Source organism: Neolamprologus brichardi, chromosome 6, assembly GCF_056152115.1.
Source record: "Neolamprologus brichardi isolate AB-2024 chromosome 6, ASM5615211v1, whole genome shotgun sequence".
In the NCBI taxonomy this organism is placed as follows: Eukaryota; Metazoa; Chordata; class Actinopteri; order Cichliformes; family Cichlidae; genus Neolamprologus; species Neolamprologus brichardi.
In genome coordinates this window covers 19,792,197-19,817,043 of record NC_142109.1, presented here as the reverse complement: position 1 = coordinate 19,817,043, position 24,847 = coordinate 19,792,197, and the positions used below count along the sequence as shown (strand labels likewise).

General features: G+C 41.1%; 1 protein-coding gene across 6 annotated transcripts in view; it reads left to right on the top strand.

The window, feature by feature from the left end:
• The window catches only part of adgrl3.1 (adhesion G protein-coupled receptor L3.1), a 117,562-nt gene that overhangs the window by 41,109 nt on the left and 51,606 nt on the right, over positions 1 to 24,847 (top strand). For 5 of the 6 annotated variants that reach the window (XM_035906257.2, XM_035906256.2, XM_087841797.1 and 2 more), the window contains exons 1-2: positions 17,162 to 17,199; positions 18,348 to 19,136. In XM_035906257.2, the coding sequence (XP_035762150.2) occupies positions 17,172 to 17,199; positions 18,348 to 19,136 (817 nt within the window). In that variant the 5' untranslated portion in view covers positions 17,162 to 17,171. Of the gene's footprint in view, positions 1 to 10,956; positions 11,067 to 17,161; positions 17,200 to 18,347; positions 19,137 to 24,847 lie in introns of those variants that run through there. The other variant, XM_087841798.1, reaches the window with a different exon arrangement.

The window sequence follows — 24,847 nt, the reverse complement described above, 5'->3', positions numbered from 1 at the left end:
ATGTATTTGTGTGCATCTGTACTGAATATGTGGTTGTGTGTGAACATGTCTGAGTGTGTTCATCTTTAGCTGTATGCATTTGCATACGAGTCCGTATGTGTTATTGAGCATGCACTAGCAAGCTTGAACTACACACGTGGGAGACTCTAAAGCATCCTCTGAAGTTCTTTTCCTTTGACTCTCTGAATTATAGAAAACCACTTGAATCGCAGACTGCAGTCTAGTGTTAGCTGTGTGCTGCAGTCTCAGACTCTCTAACCAGCAAACTATGCCTGCAGTCTGGCACTTTTTTCCAGGCATACCTGCACTTCATGTTACTTCTCCATTTGAATATAATCCATCTCTGTAAAAGCTGAAGGATAAGAAGAGAGAGGTGGAAGAGATAGTGACAGAGGGGCAGATAAATAAATGCTCCAAACATTACATTAATCTAAAGCCCAGTGATTCCAAGTCCAAAAACAATATGCTAAATTGAAGTTTTTCACCACAGAAACTGAGACTGTGACTGTGTTTCTTCTCTGGGTGTGAGATTTCTTGCAGAGGTGGACTCACCAGGATATTAACAATTATATCTTGTTATTATATCTATCTCTGACTTACTCTGTCTCAATCTGTTCACTCTTCTTCTCTCCTCCCTCCATTAACTGTACCCTGCTTCCCACTGAATGAGGTCATATCTGGAAATGTCCTACTTAATGTGTATGTGTGTGTGTGCACGTTGGTGTATGGAAGTGTCTGTGCTTGTGCTACCACCCTAACATAGTCACCACGGCTACAGGAGATGCCCTGCGGCACCCTGGGGGCCCAACTGTCACCCTTGCTCAGTGTGGTAATTAGGACCCACACACATACGTACGCACACGCAAACACAGATAGACGAATAGGAAAAGTCGTACTTAAAGACTGACTGATTCTGGCACACTGAAACACTGACAGAAACTTTCCCTCAGATATGTGACAGGAATGAACACACGGGGTCTTTTATAATCTTAACAATGATCTTGTTCTTTCTATTGTTCTTTATATATTCCTCTCCGTCTACCCACGCAAATATACTTTCACCCAAACTGACAACTGTTCTCTTTTCCCAAAACCTCTGTATTTCCACATGTCAAAGTCTCCACCATCTGACCCTGTTCTCCTTTCACCATAGCTCTGCTAACCTTCGTTATCATGCTTCACTGAGCACCAAAGCTGCATGGCTGCCTGAGAACGGCCTGAGACACCACACGCTTTCTCTTTTTCTCTCTTCCACACATGCACACAAAGTCTGACACATCCAGAGAGTAGCAGGGCACGTGAATCAGTGCCTCAGACATGCTGGCGTGCTGTAGACATTGACTGACTACCTGACTGACTCGATACTTTGACGCTGACAGTGAAGCACAAATCCAAACCAGGACACAAGGAACAGCCCTCGTCTCCCCTGCACAAGCACAGCATCCCATATTTTTTTATGAGGTGAGGCTGACTAAATTCTACTAGTCAGTTACTTGATGTAGCATTGCTCTGTCGTCTTGATGGTGATGGTGTCTTGCACGCTCCTCTGCGTCTCACCAATCAAGAAGACAGCACATCTGTCTGAAGCACACTCATCTTTTAGCTTTTAGGAGGATTTGGGGTTCGTGTAAGCACGTGGTTTGGATTAAAATGTGAAGTTGGAGGTGTCACATTTAAATTTAGAGAGATGCAAGGTTGGGAGAGACATAGGGATATCAGCTAAGGAATGTTACTAGGTGGAATCAGGAGAAAGACTCTCCGAGTGTGTCCTGGAATCGGACGACGTGGAAGTTGCCATGGCTACCGGTGGAAGAGGAAAGGAGAGACGGTGGAGCTCAAAAACTATACTTGGCAGTCAGCCTGCTCAGAAGCTAGAAGGGTAAAAGGGTTTGTTTGCCTCTGTTTATGATAAGACATACATTATCATCATTGCTATTTTTATTAACAGTCTTTTAGTTGTAATAATCATTAGTTATCCACACACATAACATATATCATACACTCCCAAACTAGGCCACTTCTAAAGAATGAATTAACATGCATTACACATTCAGTCTCGTTCCACTTGGAATTATACTCATACTCTTTTTTTCCTGACATATAAGAAATGGAAAAAACTAATATATGACATCTCTACCTGCCATACTGAAATCTGATAGTGTTGTCATCGTTTATTAAATCATATATTATCTTAACAACGTCACAGGCATTATGCAGACTTAGAAATGTGTGTGCCATTTGTCATTTGCATACAAATGGCTCTCTGTATGAGAGCAAGCTTATAACTACTGTAGCTAATTTTTAAAGAATGTTTTATCTGTTCACAGAAGTGTGTCAGTGGTTGATTTTGCTGACTTGAATGCAGGTTGTTGGATTGCACTTATAATCTAAATTGTATTTAATGTTCAAGCACACTTTACATCCAGAATTAAAACAGGATGTTGAACAAAAGGCTCACTCTCCAGAACTTTTTATTGAATCTGTGGCTCAGTCTTTCAGCTTTTCTCCTTTCGATGTAACAGATCTGTAGAGCTTTAAAGCAATTGAATGCTAATAAGACTGCAAGTCCTGAAAACCTGGATCTACATTTCCTCAAGTTAGCTACGGATATTATAGCAGAACTATTATCCATCCATGCATCCATTTAGTTCAGGGTTTTGTGTATTAGAGCCTGTGCAGCTAGAACAGGGGTACACCCTAGGCAGGTTGCCAGGGTATTGCAGGCCTATAGCAGAAATACAGAAAATATTAACTACTAAGTTTTAGAAAACAGCACAGCACAATAACCACAGCTATTTAAGAGGTAAATTACATTATTGAGGCAATGGACTGTGGAACATACAACATTTCTGCTTTTCTTTATTTGCTGAAGGCTTTTGACACAGTTGACTATGCCACTTTGGTGGATAAACTACATAATAATGACTTTTCTGGGAATGCTGTCAGTTGTTTTTAAAATTACTTGTCAGATAGAACACAGTGGGCCCACTTTGCTGGATCTTCTTCCTCTTTTCTTCCCGTATCAAAGAGGTATGCCCCAGGGGTCGACGTTAGGACCACTGCTCTTTTTGATCTTTGTGATACTTATCAAATGCTGCATTTATTTTTTATGCAAACAACACAGTTATCTGCTTTCATTCTCCTTAAGTGGTACAAAAAACTCAAATTTGCAAATCCAAGTGCATGCTGTTTTTAAATGGCAGAGTTAACATCTAATCTTCCTAAGATCATAACTGCTCAAGGGGCGTAAATTAAAACGCTACTAAGTGAGCTGAAATTTAAATTAGGTTTAATTTTTAGGAACAAAACCTGTTTCTAAGATAAGAAGAGGTTTATCTGGTGGAAGTATATAATATTATGTGTAAATAAAGTCTATAATATTTAAGTAATTAAAATTAGATTATCATTTTTTGTCATTTCATATTATATCCTATTGTGCATGGATGAGAATGACAGGTAAACGAGCCGGTGCTTTTCATTTACAGGAGCTACACACATACAGCATACAGTAATAACAACATCCCATATTATGCTGTGCATGGAATATTGTAAAGTTAAAAATGTCACATGACACACAGATATAGGAGAAAACAGGAGAGCGTGGCATCCTCCAACCAAATATTAATAATGTAGCACATTTCAAAGTTTTTTCCCAGTAGGGAAAACAACGTAATTTTACCTGTGGCTTGTTTGACAGACTGTTCGAGAGCTGACAGAAACACATTCGGGGACTGCCGAGGAATGTTTGTGTCTATGTGTGTGGGAGAGAGACAAAGAGAGAGGCAGATCTGTCATTTCTTCATAAGTGTGGTGTGGTGGGGCTGGCAGAGGATGTGCTGCATCTGCTTCACGATACCCCATGGTGCACATGTGCTCAGGCTTGCACTAACACATATATAGGCGCCTTCTTTTGCTCCCTTACCTCTGTCACTCACAACACTAGCATCATTTTTCAATTATATATTAAATCACATTTCCTGTGCACCCCTCCACACTTCCTGCCTTTTGTGTTTGTCCTTTTAGGCATCCTTTCCCATCACTCCATTTGTCCATCTCCAAACAGGCCTGTGTATGTGTGTATAACCACATCAGGGAGCTAATAAAGTAGAAATGAGGCCAGTAGAAGAGGAATCTCATATGTGATGTGTGAGGGGGGCAGAGTGAGTGGTCAGCCTAACAGGTTTTTATCCTGTTGTGAGATATAGTGAATGGGCTCTATCTGCTGTCAAATGGGTTTTCCTGAACTCGCACAGGAGATGAAGAGCACTCTGAAATCATCTTCTGGGCTTTTTTCCCCCCCTTACTTTCACAAACACAAGACTGCTCAACTCACACTGGTTAATTTTTGCTACTTTGTGATTTCAGTTGAATTTCTTTATATTTTAAAAGCTCACAAAATGTATCTGATTTATTGCAACAGTAACCAGTGTTACAAATCATAGCAATAGAAAAATTTGATGGGGTACTTAAGAACAAAATGTGGCTTCCTTTGCAACAGGAACTGGACCATTCTTGGTAGATTTCTATATTTTTTTCTGTATTTTTGTGTTGAGCCATATCAAACTCTTCTATCATTGTATCCCCTAACTGTCTGATTCTGGGTTTGTGTAGCTGTCCAGCTGTCAAAAAAGGGAAAAAATAAATAAATCCAGTCTTTCTGCAAGTTACGTCACAGTGTGGGTGAACAAGCTGACAAAAATAAAATGGTGACATTATGCAGACCACGAGTCCGTGTTGCATGCTTCAAGCTTTGCACAGCACTCCTAGGCAGATCTACCATGAGATGTCTCAGTATTCTAAACCATCAGTGCCTCTGCAGGTGTGAAAAGAAAGAAGGAAAGATGCTCAATAATGCAGTTATGAAACATGTTGCATAATCCTCCAAGAATTATTTGCAAGCATGTAAATATAAACAATTAGAAATTAACATAACTTTATAGTTCTCATTATTTAATAGTTTTTTCTGTATTGTGTAATAGTTTTAGTGTCATCACTGAGAGTTGTGTCTATAGTTGCATTAGGGACAAATGGATGCTACAAAAAGGCCGTATTAAAGTTTCTGAAATAGAGCCTGCTCCTTAAAAAGGTACTGCACCCAGTCACACCCTATGCTGTAAACAACTGTGATGAAACACAGTACTGGTGGTAACTGTGATATTTCTTTTACCAATTTTATTAAATTTGGCATTTAATGGGTCGAAATTACATTAACACACCATCTCCTGTTTTAAATCCCTGAGCCTTGCAAGGCCAATGCTGACACAGAATCATCCATTTGAGACTTATCTATGTCCAACCTCCCTGAGCCACCACTTTTGAGTGGTATTCATTTTCAAATATGTGATGATAGAAAGAAGAGTTTATGTCATATTTTGCTAACTCACATAAATATGTTTTATTCTTGGCACATAATTGTCCTTTTGAGAGCTTAAGATACACCACCTTACTGTATTCTTTTCTTTGAGAAAATTGTATGGCTTTGAAGTGGCTGCAAATGAGCACTTTTCCACGATGGCAACACAGCTGCAAACAAATGTTACATTAACACTTAGACATCCACTGTGAGAGCTCCAGCTTTTGGGCATTATGTGTGCCTTAGCCAGAGGCTTGAAGGGATACATGAGTCTTATCATCATACTGATCTCTTAAACCTGAAATGGCCCCTCAGAAACACAAGGTACCTGTGACATGTCGTCATTATTTGCGAATGTTTGGCTCTTTCCAATATTCTCTTCCTTGTAATAATCCTAATCCTTGTACCTGACCATTTTCAGAGGAATGGGTGCTTTACTGGTTAAGCTACATAACAATGACCTATGAATTATTCAAGCATAAAAAAGGCACCTAACTCAAACGATTAACCAGGGTTGTGTCGACACATAACAAACAAGTTAGCAAAGAAGCAGCTTTAAATGGTATATATTGTCACTTCGTCACTAATAATCTATGACCAGAAACTTATTTGCATTTCTTTAACTGAGTCTAAGAAAAGGGCATAAAATAGCATTTTTAAACCAACAAGGTGATTCCCAAAAAACTGGCATATCTCAGCATGATGTGCAGCCTTAAAATAAATGAGGAATTTGAACAAGTGGAGAACAAAAGAAGACGTGCCATCCCTAAAAAAAAAATATAGAAAACATCCTTTAGACACAGGGAAAAAAATGACTGTTCACCGAAGGGTCTTCAGAAATAGTCTTAGTGGAAGTGACGGGGTCAAAAAGAAAAGACGCTTAAACAAGAAATGGACGAAAATGAGTGGCAACAGGTTTTGTGGAGAGCAGAATCTAAATATGAAATTTCTGGTTCATATCATCAATATGTATGGAGGAGATCAAGTAGTGTCTACACCCATCTGTAAAAGAAGATGGAGTCTTTGTTGTGGTTTGGAGTTGTATTTCAGCCATTGGTGTTGGGGATCTTGTCAAAGCTGATTGAATCATGAATGCAGATATGAAATACAATCTGGAAAGCAACCGATTGGCAACAAGTTCATTTTTCAGCATCACAATGATCCCAAACACACTTCCAATGCAGTAAAAGCATACCTGGATAGAAAAACACACAGTGGAACAGTCGGATTGGCTTTCCCAAAACATTACTGAAGCAGCGAAGAATCATCTTGACAGAGAATGAAACGAAAGGCAGCCAACATCCAAATATGAGCTCGGAAGGTCCTTCAAGGAACCTGGAAAACGAATGCTAAAGAAATTACAAGAACGCTTGTCAAAGAAATTTCAGGCTGTGTTGAATAATAAAGGCGGTTGTACAAAGTATTAACTTTCAAGACTGTTGGAATAGTAGAAAGTCAGTTTCTATTTCCCATTTTCCTAGCAAAACATAAAGAAATGAGTAGTTTCTATACATGTATGTCTATATTAGTCCAGTTCAAGTATCTTCAAGTTCATTTAATTGTTTTTTTAAGCTCAGTGAACACAGTTGATGTTTTGTTTTTTTTTAGATTAATGGACGTTTGTGTGTGTTAAGCATGTTCACAAACAGTTGTAGATGACTCACAGAGTGCTCTGGAGTGGTTTCACTGTATTCGAACACTGATTCCAGAGGACTTTGGAGAAGCTTTATGCGTCACTCACTCTCAGACACTTCTTTCAACTCACGAGGATTAGTTCCCAGCTCTCTCTTGTTCTGTAATTATATAGCTCTTCAACACATCTGCATTCTAGCACACGCACACACTCACACATGCACAAACGCGCGCACACTCGCAGACAAACACTCAAATATTTATTCCATTTTGCATCTGCTCACAGACATACATGCTCTTGCACATATGCATAAACATACCCCACACACGCTCCAACAGGCAGCGTCGGCCTCATCAAATCATCAGTCAGTTATATGAGGGATAGAGACGGAGATGGAGTGAAGGGAGGTCTGCCAAACAAAGTGAAAAACATCAGAGACAAGAACAACAGCAGCACCCACTGCAGCATAGCAGCTTTCTCTTTCCCTGCCTGCCACAGCTCGGCTTTGTTTGTGAATAGTTTGTTCGTGTGCATGTGTGTGTTGCACGTTGCAAGGAAGAAAGCCAGCGGGCCAGGCGGTATCCAGGCCACTGCCTTGTTTTGATGTGGTCATGCTAATTAAAAAAAGGAGCTTTTCTGCCAACTCTAAGAAAAACACAGAGAAAAAGAATATATAGAGCCATTTTGGTGTTTGGGAAAAAAAAAAAAATTCTAAAGGTGCGCGCGTGTGTGTGTGTGTGTGCGCGCATGTTCTGCATCTCCTCCATTAATCATGGGTCACAATGCAGAGAGGACAGGAATTGTAAATTTTTGCTGATGTTCTCGTGTTTTGTTAGGCTTCTGGATAAACATGTTGGCAGTGAGGAAATGAGAGTAACGTTGACAAATAAAGAATGAGATGGAGGTACTGGGAACATAAGGGAGTCTTTTTTGGACCTGACTCAGACTACTGGCTCAGACAGAACGGTGACGTCAGCAGAGGCTTTACTAAGGATGGAGGGATCGAGGGAGAAACAGGGGGAGGCTGGAGATGACGCCCTGAGGGAGGCGGGGATGAGAAAGGTATTAAGCAGGGAGAGAGGAGAGAAAAAGAGAGAACAGCAGCAGCAATAAGCGGCCTACCACATATATCTGGGTGTGACTTAGGAAACTGCAGCTAAGTGGGTTTAAGACAGATAAACAGACGGAAAAAACAGCGAGTTGGAATGAGAGACAAAGAAGGAGGAACAGTGAGGAATAATTCCTAGGCGGGAAGGATGAGGACAAAGGCTGAAAAAAGAAATTGGTTTATTATCTTGGCTTAGAGAGTGTGGGGAGGAAGAAAAAAGGTAGTGCAGACAAAAATAGAGAGAGAAAGAAGGAGTGATAGCAGAGAGATATAGCTCGCAAGAGAAGATTATGCCAAATCTTTGCCCGATAGCTTTCATTTAAAATAATAGTCAATAACCTTCAGTGCTCATGATTCAGCCATGAGAGCCCTGAGCCATTTTTTTTTACCTGAAGCGGAAATATATTGACAATTACATATACCCATGGCTACTGCAAAGCCTAACATTTCTCTCAGTTTTTCCTCAAACTCATTTTTATCTGTTGTTTTCTTCAGCCCGTGTTCCCTGGATCAGGCATACATGATTTAATGTAATTTATTACACTATATAGTGTAATAAAATACATATATATATATTGATTTCAGTTGTTAGTTTTAATAATATGTACAAGAAACAGAAAAAAAGACTTGTTCGATTTTAATGTTTTCACTATTATGTGTTTTCTATAATATTTGTGTCTCATATTATGGTTTACTCATGAAAGTGGCACCTTTTTTGCACTTTCTGGCACAAAATAATTCTACAGGTGATCAAAGGTGATGTCACTTCCATGTGTAAATCATCGTGTGAGATATGGAAATCTTACAGGACTTAGACATGAAACATAAACATTTACGGGAATATTTTACTCCTTTTTTTTTCAGACGGGTTGTCACTTCAGTGAATCGGAGAGTTCAAAGCGCCGCAGCCCACGACAACACATGCAAACACTCGAAACATAACATAACTAAGAAAACATTCATCAAGTTGACATCTCTAGCACTGCAAATATTTCCAGACACGAGCTCTAAGTTGCCCACGTGATAAGAAGATAGATGTGTTTTGTGACTTTTTGAAGCTATTAAAGTTGACTATTCATTTGTGCTTTTAGCAAATAAGCTTAAATTCACAGCAATTCCTGGCTGGCTCCATTTCTTTTCTTATATTGAGCTTTCTCAGCCACTGTGTCTCTTCAGTGTGAAGACATCATAACTAGCGGCTAGTTGTTGTGTTTTTTTTTAACTTTAGAAAGTTATGCGAGGTCGTTAAAGGGAGTTTTGTGCTCTGATTCACCAGTGAGTGCCAGCCATTCGTGACCTTTGGTGGGTGCTGTGAGCAAAGTTGTGGCACTGTGTCAGTTTTGTGTCCCCCGCCCCCCCCCTCAGCCCACAGCTCGCACTGATGACAGGTGACCGATGATGAAGGTACCAGGGCAAGAAATTAAAAAGCACAGAGGCGAGAAAAAAGAGAGGAGGGAGAGAAGATGGGTGGGTATTGTTAGAATATGACAGACGTCACAACACAAGGAGTTTGAAACCATTACAAATTCCAATAAACCCTCACGTGATCTGAGACATGCTGGTCAGCGAGAGACGTCGAGCTAAAAAAAATTAAGGGAGTTAGTTCTTTCTAGGCTACATTAGTTCTCTGTGTTACATGTGAATATTGAACTAATAATTAAATTAGCTCCTATGAATATTTCATTATGCAAATTGTTGAATGGTATTGTAGGAAAAGTGGCTTGAGGGGTTCTGTATGCTCATTAAAAATATCTCAATGGGAGAATCTGAATGTTTTGAATGTAAATGTCTTCTGTATGACAGGTGTGCACAGAGGGAAAGAGAAGTTGTGCTAATTAATATGAAAGCATTTTAAAAATAGCTTTTTCTCATTTGTCTGTTGTTGCTATTCTTGTATAAGAAATATGTTTCAGTCGTGTGCTTTTGTAGCTCATATAAACTTGGAAGTACAACTCAGATCAAGTGTGCGTTTTATGTTATTACATGCATGCATCATCATAACATATGCGCTTCAGTCACGCACCAGCAAATCTTTTGTGGTTGTGACGAGCAGCTTTGAAATGTTCAGTGACACGTAAATGTCATGTATGTATTTTCACAGGTGCTCGTATACACGCCTGTAAGCAGAAACCCTAAAAGACACACAGGGTATATACTACATCGCGTGCTGCCTTGCATAACCTGTGTTAATAAGAGTGAGTAATACTTACTTTTTGTGTGTCAGAGGAGAGGGCCCCCTGGTAATTAGAATTAATTATCTAAAGTCTGGGGCAAAATAATCTTAAAGGTATAGGTTATTGCCGTCAGTGCTTCACACACTCGTGCAGGTACACACAGACACCCACATACATTCAACTCAGAAGTGTCCTTGTGCCACAGCTCTTCTGTATCCATTGTGGGCCACCTTTGTGTACAAGTGAACTCGGTGAATCCATTACTGTTATGTTCACTTCAGGTACCGGGTAAGGCCGTATCATCTGCTCTAGTGTCAACATGAAGGGTCCTTAAGCACAGAAGACTCTCGAGTGTCAGGATGACTCGGCGGATAAAATAGATCTCGCTCTACATTATATCACATGATATCAGGATATGCGTTTTGCGGCGTAGCGTGCTTGGGTTCCAGCTGAAAAAAAAAAAATGATGCAACTCCAGTACAACAGCCCTCCAATAAATCCCAGCTCCTCGATGGCTGTGGTGTTCTGTTTTTGTTTTAAACCTTTTAGAGAAGGCTGATTCAGCTGCGCGATCATTTTGGAAAATGTAGTTTGTGGTGCCGCTGAATTGTATCATGTTACAGGTCTTTCAATTGATTTGTGGATGTTTTCAACTGACGCTATCCATCTATCCTATCTATCTATGTAGATGCAACAACCGTACGCAGTGCGCTGTGGTGGCCGGCCCCGACGTCTTTCCCGATCCCTGCCCTGGCACATACAAATACCTCGAAGTCCAGTATGAGTGTGTTCCTTACAGTAAGTACCCTCTCGCTCTCTCTTTTTTTTAAATAGTTCACTACTCTTCAGTATATGAATAAATTGCAGTTTTTGTTATGCCAGGCAGCAGCATTCACAGCAAAAACTTCAGCAGCTTGATCCCACAGTAACTTTACATGGAAGTTATAATATTATGCCTCTCCCCCCCTCCGGGAAAGTCAAAGGTAGCACGGATGAGAAACAAGGGCAGTCTCAGATGATTACAGATGGTGATGTGACCTTTGACCAGGTGGTAAGAGACTGAGAGGGGAAATTCACTAGAGTGAAACAGTCGTGTGGCTTTTTAAAAATCTTTTCCACTAGAATGTGGGTTACAGCTCGCTTCAGAACAAATGCATAAGGGATCAGCGTGATGACTTGGATTGGAGATTAATTTTAATTTTTTTCTTCTTCATATTACCTGACTGTGATACATGTCTGGCTTGTAAAGCTATAAACATGACTGTGGTAGAACAGTTCTAAGCAATACAGTCAAGAGGACATGCAGAGTTGGAACTGAAAAGCTTATTTCTGCATTCTTTGTATCAAAGAGATGTAAAGAAGTTTAATTTTGCCCTCATAACCCACACATGCTTTACGCAAAAGCCCTCCTAAAGTAAGAAATAACAGATGCACTTTAGATTTGTCTACGGCCTTGGCACCGCAGTCCATACAGACGGCCAAGGTGATCTCCCACACTGAAGCATTCAATTATGTCTGGCTAAACGGCTCTTGCCTGGCGTCTAGAATGACCAGCAGATTAAATAATAGGACTATCAGAGCCCTCTCTGGAGCAGATGGAAACACAACCTGATACCTGCTTAATGCCCCACCACGCACGCACAGCACATACACGCAGGCATCAAAAAAGACTCTGTAGCAGTGTGTGTTTTCACTCGTCTCTCATTCATTCAAGACTTGTCCGCATGTTCCGTGTTTTTATTTGATATAACCGCACACCTGCTTGAAAATACAGCTCTCCTTATTTAATGGATTTGTCAGCGTAAAGAATAGTGATTTCAAAAACGACCGAGTGCAAAAGGAGATGAGTTGTGTTTTTGGATCTGATAAACAATGGGTCAGTCAGGGTAACAGTGTCCCCGCGAAAATACACAGTATCTGAAATCAAAGTCATTAGCGAGCTCAGCTAACAGAGGGAGGGATGGAGAGAGGGAGGTGATGCACTGGAGAAAAAGACAGCGAAGGGGAGAGAGAGAGAGAGAGCTTTTGACAGTACATTAGCATCTGCTGTGTACTGACTGAAGAGTTCAGGCTGGATCAGGTAGCTGTGTGATACACTACCTTGCTCGCGTGTGTGCTTAGCCATGGGAAAAGTCCAACAGGGGAAAAATGTGATGTATAAAAAAAGTGAAACCTTTCACATAACCTTCACACGGAATGGATCAAATATTTATAAAATCAATTCTTTTTTAAAAGTCATAATATTGCTTGTAACTTAGAAGAAGGCACTCCTGACATTTGGGCTGGAGTTTCAGTCGTCAACATTCACACTGGCGCGTTTGACACCGCAAATCAATGCTGCCAGCGGCATTGTCGTGAAAGATGCATTTTGTTAGACAATAAGCGATGAAATATCTGCAAAGTGTTGTAAATCAAGATGGCTCAACAGAGGAGGGGCTTTTATGATAGATACACTATATGATAGTGTAATGAAATTTGTCCTGAAATGAATACCAGCTGCATTTTTAATATGTCATCATTTATAAGCAGGCTTGGCTTTTATGCACTCAGATAACTATAACGTCAAGGGATCCACTCGAGCAGATCTCCCCTGATGCCGAGCGCGCTGGTGGCGGTGCTGTCTGTTGAGTGTAACCACCTGAACCCTTGCAGTCACCTGTAAGGCCAGGTGTTGCTTATCACAGGCCAGCCGCACGGAAGGGAAATGAGCCGATCGACTTTAAAGCGCAGGCATACTTTTCCTGAGCGCTGCCAATCAAGTAGAGTAGGTGCGTTTCCCTCTACATAGATATAGTAAACAATTCTCAAAGTGGGTTGTAAAACAGGTAATTTAATTATGTGCGGTTCAGTTTTCAGGGAAATTTTGCTCCTCCATCTCGCCTCCTTTTATTTAATTTATTTTTTTTCCCAAGGATTTTTTTTGGCTTGCGCTACCCCTCAAAACACCTCATCTCTCTCCACTGCACTGTAGGTTTTTGGCTGTTGTCCAAAGCTACAATCAAGTGCTGTCTCTTTCTCTCTCCGACTCTCTGTGGTACGAGTGTGTGGCAGTCGTGTGCCAAACTAGCCAGCTAGCTTTGGCAGTAATTAGCCACCTGTGTATACTTGCTCATCGCACTGCAGGCAGACTATAAATATCCATACATTAGCACACTGCTGTACAAAGTACTTCTCCAAGGAAACTCTGGTGCGTGGACAGATTCAATCTCAGCAAATGTGTGCTGCTGAAGAGCAGACACATGATACGTATTGTTTCATTCATGTTCGTCCGTTAAAAAAGCCAGGAACACTTAGGATTATGTCTATCCGTTTCCTCATCTTTATGTGGTATACCCTGGCTCTCCTGGCTGCTGTTATGAAGCAATTAGCCTACTCCCACATTTAGTGTATTAATCAGAAAAGCCAGTGATATGTTATGCAATACCCATGCAGTCTATTTTAGACAATAGAACTTGGCTCAATAGGAAAGCTAATTAAAAGATAAAATCACCTTCTTGTCTGTCCAATTAAAGACTTCTGTCAGATTGGACCCTTGGAATAACTTCATCACAGTGACATGAGAAGCCCTGTTTGTGTGCGTCTGTGTGTGCTTCCTTGTGTGGGTGTGTGTGTATATGTGCATGTTTTGTTTTGTTTTTTTTTTTTGGGGGGGGGGGGGGGGATGTTTGTGTGTTTGTGTCTCTCTCTGTACATGCATGTACAGTATATGTGTGTGTGTGTGTGTTTATGTGGGCACATATGCAGGTATTTTTTTTGTTTCCCAGAGAGAGCAAGGGAAGATGGGAAAGGAACCAATGAGACAGAAGGAGAGACGGCAGAGCGACAGCTGAAACAGAGATAGAGAGGGAAATAGGTTAGACGAGGCCAGCAGACAGGGAACAGAAAGAATGAATTAACTGATAAAAGACACAGGGTGAGAGGTGGACAGGGTTTGGTTTGGGGGAAGTAGAAGAGATACAGAGGAGGTAGTGGGAGAGAATGAACGAGGCGAGTGGGAGGGGTGGAAGAACAGGATGAAATAATGCAATAGAATAGCGGGTGAGGATGAGAGGACAGGAGAAAAAGAATAGAATAATGAAAAAGAGAAAGAAAGTAGAAAACGTCTGCGCCCATAAACGACCTTGGGCTTTAGCCGGCTGAGCTGATTGGAGATCAGAGATGATAGTCGTAAGGCTGCTGTCGCCACTCGTTGTCTGTAGAAACACGCACACGGGCATGTCGGCACCCCCCCCCCACGCATACACACACATTACACACGCTTGTGAGCACACACTGTCTTTCCTCCTAGACGAATACCTACTTAATAAACCATACATTTTCAATAAAAATGCTAATTATCTTTACACAGCAGCACAGTTAGGTTAACACAGCTTCTGTGTGTGTGTGCAGTGTGTGTGTGTGTGTGTGTGCGGTGGGTGTATGAGAAATAAAAACAGAAAACAGAGAAATGAACTAAAACGAAAGGCATGCAAGGTATGGGTGTAAAGTTGTTTGTATAATTACAGATTTTTTCAGACCATTTTACTGAAGATATTAATGAATAATTACATGATTTTTACTAAATCAAACTAGTCAGGCGACACATCCTCACAACACACCGTTGCAGTTTGCGTTATTGCTAATATTCATTCAAAGCCATGCTAGGAATAAATTAGTTGTTGTTTTTTCACAGTAGCTGCATAGCTAAATATTCAATAGTGCGGTCCTAGTGGTTTTTGCAAATGATCAGTCAAAGATACTGGATAGATAAAAATACGCCGCTACCTCTGCAGAATTCAATTATGAATAACACAGCGTGAGAGAAGATGCTTTCTTGTTGACGTTCTCTTGGAAACAAGGACGCGTTTCTGGCAAGTTGTCATAAGTCCATATTTTTCCCTCCTCTTTCTCTTTTAGCTACACTCAGCAGTTTAATTAGCAGTAGCACAAAAGACTTTTCATCTCTTGCATCATCTTGCATGCTCGAGCTGCCCTTGAGAAAACCTTGAGGTTTCAATAAATATCCGACCACCCTATATTCGCTCTGTCAGACCGTCTGCACTGGAGAGGGAAAAAAAAAATCAATGACTGTTATGACAAACTTTCATTTCTTACCCTTGTCCTCAAGATTAAAAGAGAGATACAGCAGAACAACCCCGCAATGAGCTCACCAACAGAGATATCCATTAATCTGGTGAAACAACGAGCAGCAGTACAAATTGAATGACATTTGTCTGACATTTTGTGTGCCATTTGGTTTACTTGTTGCTGCCACACTTTTTCATTTGAAATCTATTAGTTGCTGGCAACCTTGAACTCTGTGTGTTTTCCTCTGTGTCTGCGAGGCTCCGTAAGAGCCTGAGGTAATGTGAAGGCCTCATTGTTTGGTGTCATTAATCCTCGTCTTCTCCACCGCGATGCCTTTCTTTGTGTTATTTATATGTACGGATGCCGGTGTGAGTGTGTGTGTGTAATATCCGTCGTGCACACCCCTCTGCCTAGACAGACTATCTGCTTTCTTTCCAAGATTTTCTCACAAGGGAACTGTTTTCTTGTGACGAACCTTTTTATATCTTACCTCGCAGGGACACACACACACACGCGCACACGCGGATGTACACACTTGTTTTAGGTTTAACATGATCTTCTTTCGGAGATTGCTTATTTATCGGGAGTTGTGCTAAGCCGCGCCAGTTACCATGCATTTTTCATGAGCTTAGGATTTAATGGTTGCCTGTGTATGAAGGTGTGTGTGTGTGTTCTGTGTGCCACACGTGTTTGTGTATGCCTTGTGGTTGGGGATAAGTTTGGGGTTTAATGTAGTAAAGAATTAAGACATGCAGCGTGCAGTATGTAGTGCATCTGTGATATATGTAAACATGTGAGGCCCTGGAAGTTCTTCCAAATGTTTTTTCCTTTGAAGACTCTGCCTTCCTCTCCTCTCCCCTACCCACACCCACACTTACACCCACACACACACCTTTCTCATGGGACTAGTTCCATTCAGCAGGTCTCTAAGTCTTGAAAGACACAAGGGCACTGCCTGCAGGATTAAGTTTCTGCCGTGTTCACATTCCACTCAGTCCCTCTGGGACCAAGGTGGAATAGAATTCATATGTTTAAGAGGTTCCAGGCAATTGTGCACATTTCATTGCCGGGCAACATGAACAATCCTCGCAGATTTTTAAGGATAATGGTTTGAATGTAATAGACTGGGAACCGGTGTTGGGATTGAAGCAAGCCAGCTCTTTTAGTATGCTCCTGCTTGCCCAAGAGATGCCTTCACTCTCATTTTCAGAGGCACACAAGATGACATGACATACACCAAGCATTAGCTCACCCACCGTGCACCAGAAAGCATTTTAATGTGGCAGTTTTGGCTGGTCCACTGAAAAGCAATCCCAGTAATCAAATAAATTTTCTGGTTTTCATTGCGCCGCCACTATTAGCATACATTAAAGAGCTCATTATCTCAGGTCATTTTGCAATGCTCTGTTTTGTCCTGCACCGGGTTGAGAACCACCACGGACAGCGTGAACATGTGTGCTTGAGCGTGTTGTGCCATGCTCCTGTGTGTTTGCTCTCATTTTGTCTTCCCTCCCTCGTTCTGTGTCTGCTTGACATGTGCATCTCTGTCTGCCCACATGCGCGTGTGCAACATATGTGAGTTGAATACTGTCAAATAGCTTCCCCATTGCAGTGCAGTCTCCTCAGACGCTTATGTAATGTTATTACCAATCACACATGGAGAGCATCCTGGCACTCTCACAAGGTTAGAATGAAATATGAGGCCGATTATGGAGATCTGAGATTGTATTATCATGATTTCCTTATTATTGCATCATTAATCTATTTTTGTCTCTTGTCTCTATCTCTTTCTTTCTCGCTCTTGTGCTTTCTTTTTTTTCTTCAAATCTTTTGCCTATGGCTGGTGCAGAAGTAGAACAAAAAGGTAAGTCTGTGAAGCAAGCACGCCCACATTCGCACATGCTCAAAATCCAGGATTGGGCGTCACTTTTTGATGCCAGCGCTTGAAGCGTTTTGTACCTCGTGGCAGCATGACATCTCTTTCATTGTCGCTGCTGCTATATTAAGACAGCTTGATCTCAGCATATAGAAGCAATTTAGAACTACTGGTTCTCATTAGACACACTCCGCTCACGTTATTCCACGGTATGTGTAGAATGCTTCTTAACGAACTCTCTGATGGGCCGAGCACGTTTTTGTGACGAGCCAATGATCAGAGAGTTACGTGGATGTTTAATATTTAAAATGCTTCCCTGATGAAATGAAAACAGATAGCCAGTGAAAATTCAATCAATAGTCAGAGCCTCATGCCTGGGATCTGGAATTATATTATTTGAGAAAATGGGAAAGTCACAGTGCACATCTGGCAATTCTATGTGGATCTGCTCTGTACACACACACACACACACACACACATATATATATACATATGCTTATGTGACAACATTCCAGTTGAATTACAAAGGTTCCAATGACTCTTGTCGCACTGGCTTCCCAGAATTTACTACTTCTCCCACATCCCTCATAAAACATGACCCCAGTATTCCAAGAGGAGAATAGTGAGCGTGGAGTGGGAAAAGAATTATTGTAACAACTGCAAAAACAGCAAACGATAAAAGATGTGTTTGGTTCTACAGTTGGTTGTTCCTGACAGAAATAGAAAGGGAGAGAAGGGAAGAAAGAGCTGTGAGACTAATGAGGAGCTGAGGAGGGAGGGAGAAATGGGAATAGAGGGAAAGGGTGGAAGTAGAACAAAATGTGCCATTTTCTCTTCATCTTTTTGCTGTGAGAGCATCATATTATCTGTTGAATAGAAGGCATACTGTTGCTGTGCTTAACAATGACAGTGACTATACAACATCCAAATCACAACACAGTAAGCCTATCATGTCATCATCACTCACCGGTGGTTAAGTTAAAATACTCTGTTATGTGTTTTTTTAGAAACACGTATGAATGGAGGCAAACATTTCAAAAGCTCCGTCAGGAACTCTACTGAGAACAGTTGACATTTTACATCAGCCGTGTAATTTAAACTTATCTAATGTGAAAATGTTTTCTTTTGTTCCTCAGTGTTTCTGTGCCCCGGCATTCTTCGGGGAGTTTACCAAAGCGAACATCTCTTTGAATCGGACCATCAGTCTGGTGCTTGGTGCAAAGACCCGCTGCAGGCCTCTGACAAGATCTACTACATGCCCTGGACACCATACCGCACGGACACGCTGACTGAGTATTCATCGAAGGAGGACTTCATCGCAGGCCGTCCCACCACCACATACAAACTGCCGCATCGGGTGGACGGCACTGGCTTTGTCGTCTATGACGGTGCGCTGTTCTTCAACAAGGAGCGGACCCGCAACATCGTAAAGTTTGACCTGCGCACGCGCATCAAGAGCGGTGAGGCGATTATTGCCAACGCCAACTACCACGACACGTCGCCCTACCGCTGGGGGGGCAAGTCGGACATTGACCTGGCGGTGGATGAGAACGGTCTGTGGGTGATCTACGCAACGGAGCAGAACAATGGGCGCATCGTGGTGAGCCAGCTCAATCCCTACACCCTGCGCATCGAAGGCTCCTGGGACACGAGCTACGACAAGCGCTCTGCCTCCAATGCGTTCATGATCTGCGGAGTCCTTTATGTTGTCAAAACCGTCTATGAAGATGATGACAACGAAGGCACGGGGAACAAGATTGACTACATGTACAACACTGATAAGGGGAAAGAAATGACGGTTAACATACCCTTCCCTAATTCCTACCAGTACATAGCTGCAGTGGATTACAACCCTAGAGACAACCTGCTGTATGTGTGGAATAACTACCACGTGGTCAAGTACTCGCTCGACTTCGGCAACAATGGTAGGTCCAAGCCAAAGTCTAAGATTCCCTTCTCTACCTCTTTCTCATCACTCCACCTCGTTTTTTCATCTTCTCTTAATGATTTCCAATTTCACGTTACTATATGTGAGAGCCAGAAGAAAATTAGAAAATGTCTTTGGTACTGAAAGTGATGGCTAGCCCGTGATGTGATTTCTTTTAAATCTTTGAGTGAACTACCTTGGCATTTTTAATGTTAACATTAAAGAAAAAAACATTTTTCTTGTGACATAAGGAATACTTATAGGCAGTAATCTGCCTCCAATAATTAATTGTTCAAAATAACTTGAAGAGGAAGAAAAACGAAAGCGCCATCTGTGCTGTCATGATTCTCAATTACAACTGTTCCCCCACCACCCCACTCGTGATATCTGCATGTTTTCAGAAGTCAAAAAAGAAAAACGTTTACAGCTGGTCCTACATATACCACTGCCACTGAAGTTGTGGATGTCAGATGGCAGTAGATTCCTCTACGCGTAAATGAGAAAGATACCATAAAGGCTACCTTGATCTCTACCTACAGAAGAATACTATCTCCAATGATGTAATGCCGTAAATGCCTTGTGGCTCTTAATGTACCACTTGCCAGCTTTTTCTTTAGTTTCCCCAGCTGCTTAACAAATCATAATGCATTCCTCTCGACTGGAGCCAGGAGTATCTGGAAGACAGGGGAACTGATGGTGCTTTCACATCCATATAAGATGACAATCTGAACACACTTTAAGCCATTACATGCACTTTTTTGTTTGCTTTTTATCCATTCATATGTATCTGCTCCCAAATGTTCTCACCATGCAAACTGACTAAAATCTGCAATTTCCCTGTGTCAGTGCTAAAGCGCAAAGCTAACTATTACTTTTAAAAGACAAAAGCAGTTTAAATTTTAATAGATATATGTTTTGAGAGACAGGTTGTTTGTATTACAGCAGCAGATGATTACAGCCTGACACTGGAGTACACAAAAGGACACTTTTTCCAGCCAGTGCAGCTTTTCAATTCTTTGAGCACCGCAAACCTGGTTCGTTTTTGTGTCAGAAATACAGATGCAATCAAAATTCTTTACATGATTAAGCGTAGGGGGTGGGGTCATACATGGATCAGGTCAAATAAAGGTCAAAGTATTTCGATACAGGGTCATAAATCCAGCTGATAAGGTGACTCATTAGGGTTAACAAGCAGCACGTGTATTAAATAGAATTGCTGTATCTGTTTAAAAGCACTAGGAATTCTGTCTATCTAACCGAGGGTGACTCATATAACTCTGGTGTGAGGTTAGAGTACACCCTCCCCTCTTCCTTCCCTCTGGATGGAAGGGCTTAGGCCCCTGGAGCCTGAAGGGCTATTTGCCCAGCGTAATTGCCTTTCAGCACCTTTCTATGGAGTGGTCAAGGCAGTCTGGCTGCGTGTCTTATTAAATGATGTCTGAATTAACGCATGCTCTTACAAGCAGTTAGGAGGCACAGTACAAGAAATTATAGAGAGAGGCAGCATTAAACTTGGTTTCTACCGATCAGTGTGCTGTATGTGGAAGGGGCTCATGGTGTAAAAATATGCTTATGTGTGTGTTTAGACATGCATAATAATATCCATACCCATGTGCTAATGTACTTACAGTATGGGTTTATTTCTCTATTCATGAGCGTGCATTCGTGTTTATTGGTGAGTGTGAACACTCTCATAATAGAGCTCGGCGTGTCTCAGGAGGCTCTAAAGAGGAGATCAATGGGGATTCAATGTGAAGAATGACCTCCAGTGCACAGCAACAATCCAGACTGCTGACCAGCGGGGGATAAATACATACAATCAATGCTGCTCCGCACTTTTACTTTCCTCCTCGCTTCACTCCGTCACTCAGTGAAGACAAGAAATAATTTAACTGGCTTAACTGCACGAGTCTCTCATTCTTCTTAAAGTGAGCCAATAGCTCATTAAATTTTTATTTTGTTGCATTTTGGCACAGTGTTTTGCCCTTCGTGCCTTCTAAAACTAGAGAAGGTATTCGACCATTTTATTCACTAACTAAATGCATTCAGCATATACTGCTGTGAGTATGATCACATGTCTCTTAGTCAGTCCAGGAAACAGACCAAAGAAAAAGAGCCATTCTGAGGGTTTCCACTCATTACTGATGTGGCTTAATGCGCGCCTTGTTTTTGTTTCGGCTCATATGGACTTCTTAAGATATAAAATGAGGCAGGAAATGGGCCATGCTCGGAGAGAAGGATGAGGTAGGCCACTGAGAGCTGAGTGTAATTGGGGTACAACGCAGAGAGAACCAATTACTTTGTTGTGTCCGGATGACAAAAGGCAAATGGTTTAAAAGAATTCAGTCTGAAGCGCTTGCACTGTTTGCTTTTGGAACACACATTTCAATGTGAACAACAGGGCAGGGACGGTATGCTGAAAGACTGAACTCATGTAAAAGTACTCTTATTTAAAGCAAAAATGGAAAAGATAAACAGACTTGTATTAGGCCGTGGTTAAAAAAATAATAATATATTACAATCATATTATTTTAGCATGCTGAATTAGGCTACTGTGCAGTCAGAGGTCATTGTACACTAGTAAAACATCCTAGCAGCTAAACATGCAGTGTGGATTTTTTTTGCTCCCTCCACTGGCAGGGAGAACAATTGCAGAAACACTGATGACGTATTAATGACGTCAGTCACGAATAAGAAAAAGACAGCTGCGTTTTCAGACGATGGAGCGGTTGTTGATAGCTGTTATATTCACCTGTTTGGACAAAGCAACAGCAAAGACACGTCTTTAGCCTATTTTTCTTTCAGCCTCGCCATTTCACTACACCCTAAAGACAAACGAAGCATGAACTCTGACAAATATATTTGGTCAAAAGCCACAGAAAGGTAGTGAGGAGGTTAAGTGTTGAAGTCAACACTTAACCTCCACGTATGCTAGTTAGATGCTAGCCACGTATGCTAGTTAGATGCTAGCTTTTGTTAGCTATGCAGCAGTTTGAGTGTGTTTGATTTGATTCACTGGGAAGGATCACAGGGCGGTACAAGAGAAAGATTTATATTATGCAAAATATAATCCCCATATATAACCATGTTTGATTTTATTTATCTATTTATTTGCATTTGGAAAGATTGCCGTTCAACACAGCCTCCATCACCAGTAATGTCCACACTGAACACGTGAACAATGACACAATGGATATCAGACCTAAACATTTTTGAGTACCTAAATTAATATTTTCTCTATCATATATACATACCATGTCTTAATTCGAGTCATATGTTAGAAAATTATCACAATATGCAGAAGTCTGAAATGTTTAAGGTATTTAAAAGTCATGTTTATTTACCCCGGTGCTGAAAATGTCAGGCCTAGTTTCATATATCGCATTGACGGATTTAAAGGGGATCGCAGGGGAGAAAGAAATAAAGCAGGTTTAGTTCAGCTTGGGCTAACGTATGATGTGCAGGTTTTCTCTGTCGCGTCATTGATGTAACACGGAGCTGGAATTTTTCTTTTTGAAATGCATATTTTATTTCTCCCTTGGTACCTAACGAGAAGGTAAACTGTGCCCTCTGCATTTATTGTTAATGTTTGGACTTCTCTCTGTTAAGTCGACATTCTTCCTCTCCCTGCCTCTTACACAAACACATGCCCTCACAATGACAGGAATCTTAACATTTCCTCCATCCTGCTCATACATCTTTCTCTTTCACTCAGTGTTTTTTTCCTCTGTTTTTCACTCTGTCTTCCCTATCTAGCGCCTAATCTGTCCTCCTTTTCTGCTCCCAACCGGTTCCCACATCACACAGCACTATTTCATTGAGAGTCCTTTAGATCTATATATTATAGAGTCCTACTGAATGCCTATGTAAAGTCAAAGTCACTATTCTCTGCATCACCCTTTTCTCCTCCCTCACAATCCCCAAACGTTCTCTCATTCTCTACTGTTTATGGAGTTGTTTCATCACGTCTTCTTACATGCATATTATAGAGACTTGCCCTACGCAAGCGGCATGGCTCCGATGAAACATTTGAATAATTTATCACCTCCAGTCTGCCTTGCCACACTTTAAAAAGTTTTCCCAACAAAGTCACAAAATTATTCATGTTATCTGTATCTACGGGGTAGGAGGGAAAAACATGGCTAAAACTAAGAAGCACTGCCTTCTCTGTCTTTGTATTACTTGTCTTCACTCTCTTCTCATTTTGTCTTGTGCAGGGTTTTTTTTTCACCTTACTGCACTCTCACAAGTGCAATATATACTCTTTCTAGTGCTAACTCGCAGCTCTTTAGGATTGTGATCTACCCGAGGTCCTAATTTCATGTCTGACAGTCTGATTGCATATTCTATGGGATAGATGCAACACACTGAAATCGGTTTTAAAAAAAGAAAGATTGCGCGAAACTTTCTGGAGTAATCCTGGTGAATTGTTTTTTGTTCTGGCAACTGGAGAGCAGTGCTCCAGAAAAAAAAGTTAATTAGAAGACAAAAAGACAGCATATTGTTTGACAGTTACTTCCAAGTGTTTTACTAATAAAAATACAATTCTCACATTGGCACTTTGATTTTAAGCAATAGCTAAGTAGAAAATAAAATAAAACTCTGAAAATGTGTGGTTTAACCATTAAGCAACACAATATACACCAGAGAGTCAAAATGATCTGTCCTTGACAGTAATTAAACACTGGACTACTTCTGTTATATAAAGATGACCTTGCTTTCAATACTGTCAGGTTAACAAAATGTAAAGGTTCACCTTTGAACTCTTAATGGCTGAAATTGCATAGTTACATTTCCTAAGGAAGTCCACCTCTTTCCTCTCGTTTCCTTTCCTTTTCTCTCGTTTCCTTTCCTTTTCTCTCATTCCCTCTCCTCTCCTCTACTTCCTTCTTCCTCTTCCCTCCTCTCCTTTTCTCCTTGACACCAGATTGCAATCAAGCAGCAGTGCTTAGCAGTGCAGGAAATGTTGGAAGCCAGCTTAAGGGGAGAAAGAAAAATACTTAGCGGTTGAAGTGGAGACCATCTTCCACCAGGTCACTGATTAGACTAACCCTCAGAACATTTTTGGCCCGTCAAAGCAAGCTGCTTGTGTGTGTGTGTGTGTGTGTGTGTGTGTGAGAGAGAGAGGGTCTGAGTGCAAACTCTCTTTGTGTTAGGTCCTTTAGTTATTCACATCACACGATAACACAGCTCTGCAAAAGTGAAGGGAGGTTACTTAGTTTGTTTTATGATTGTTTAGAAAGGGACAACTTTATAATTTAATATCTTTTGAGCCCATCTTTGTAGAAAGATTTGTAAAAGTAATTTACAACGCAGCTTTCAAGTGAAAAGTCCTAGCATCTAAGCATTTTCAGGTATATGTCATTTTTACTGAATATAACTGTTACTTATGTCTATGTAGTTTTAGATAGTACATTGTAAACCGATCATTTCTATGCTCTCTTCATAACACCGTTCTTGTACACCAATATCAAATGCTTTATTAGATAGTAACTTTCAGGAATTTGTCCACTCTTGTCTTCTACACCTGCATCTTTCAGCGGCTCCTCAATCGCTGCCTATCTCGCTCACTCCCAAAAACATTACAGCACAGCCATCTCAGCAGAGACTGAGCTCTGCTTCAGAGTCTGCTGCACCTGTTCCTTGCCTGGAGTGTGTCCTTATCGATTGGATAGCCTCTGCCAGGCCCTCTGCGTGCATTTGGCCTCA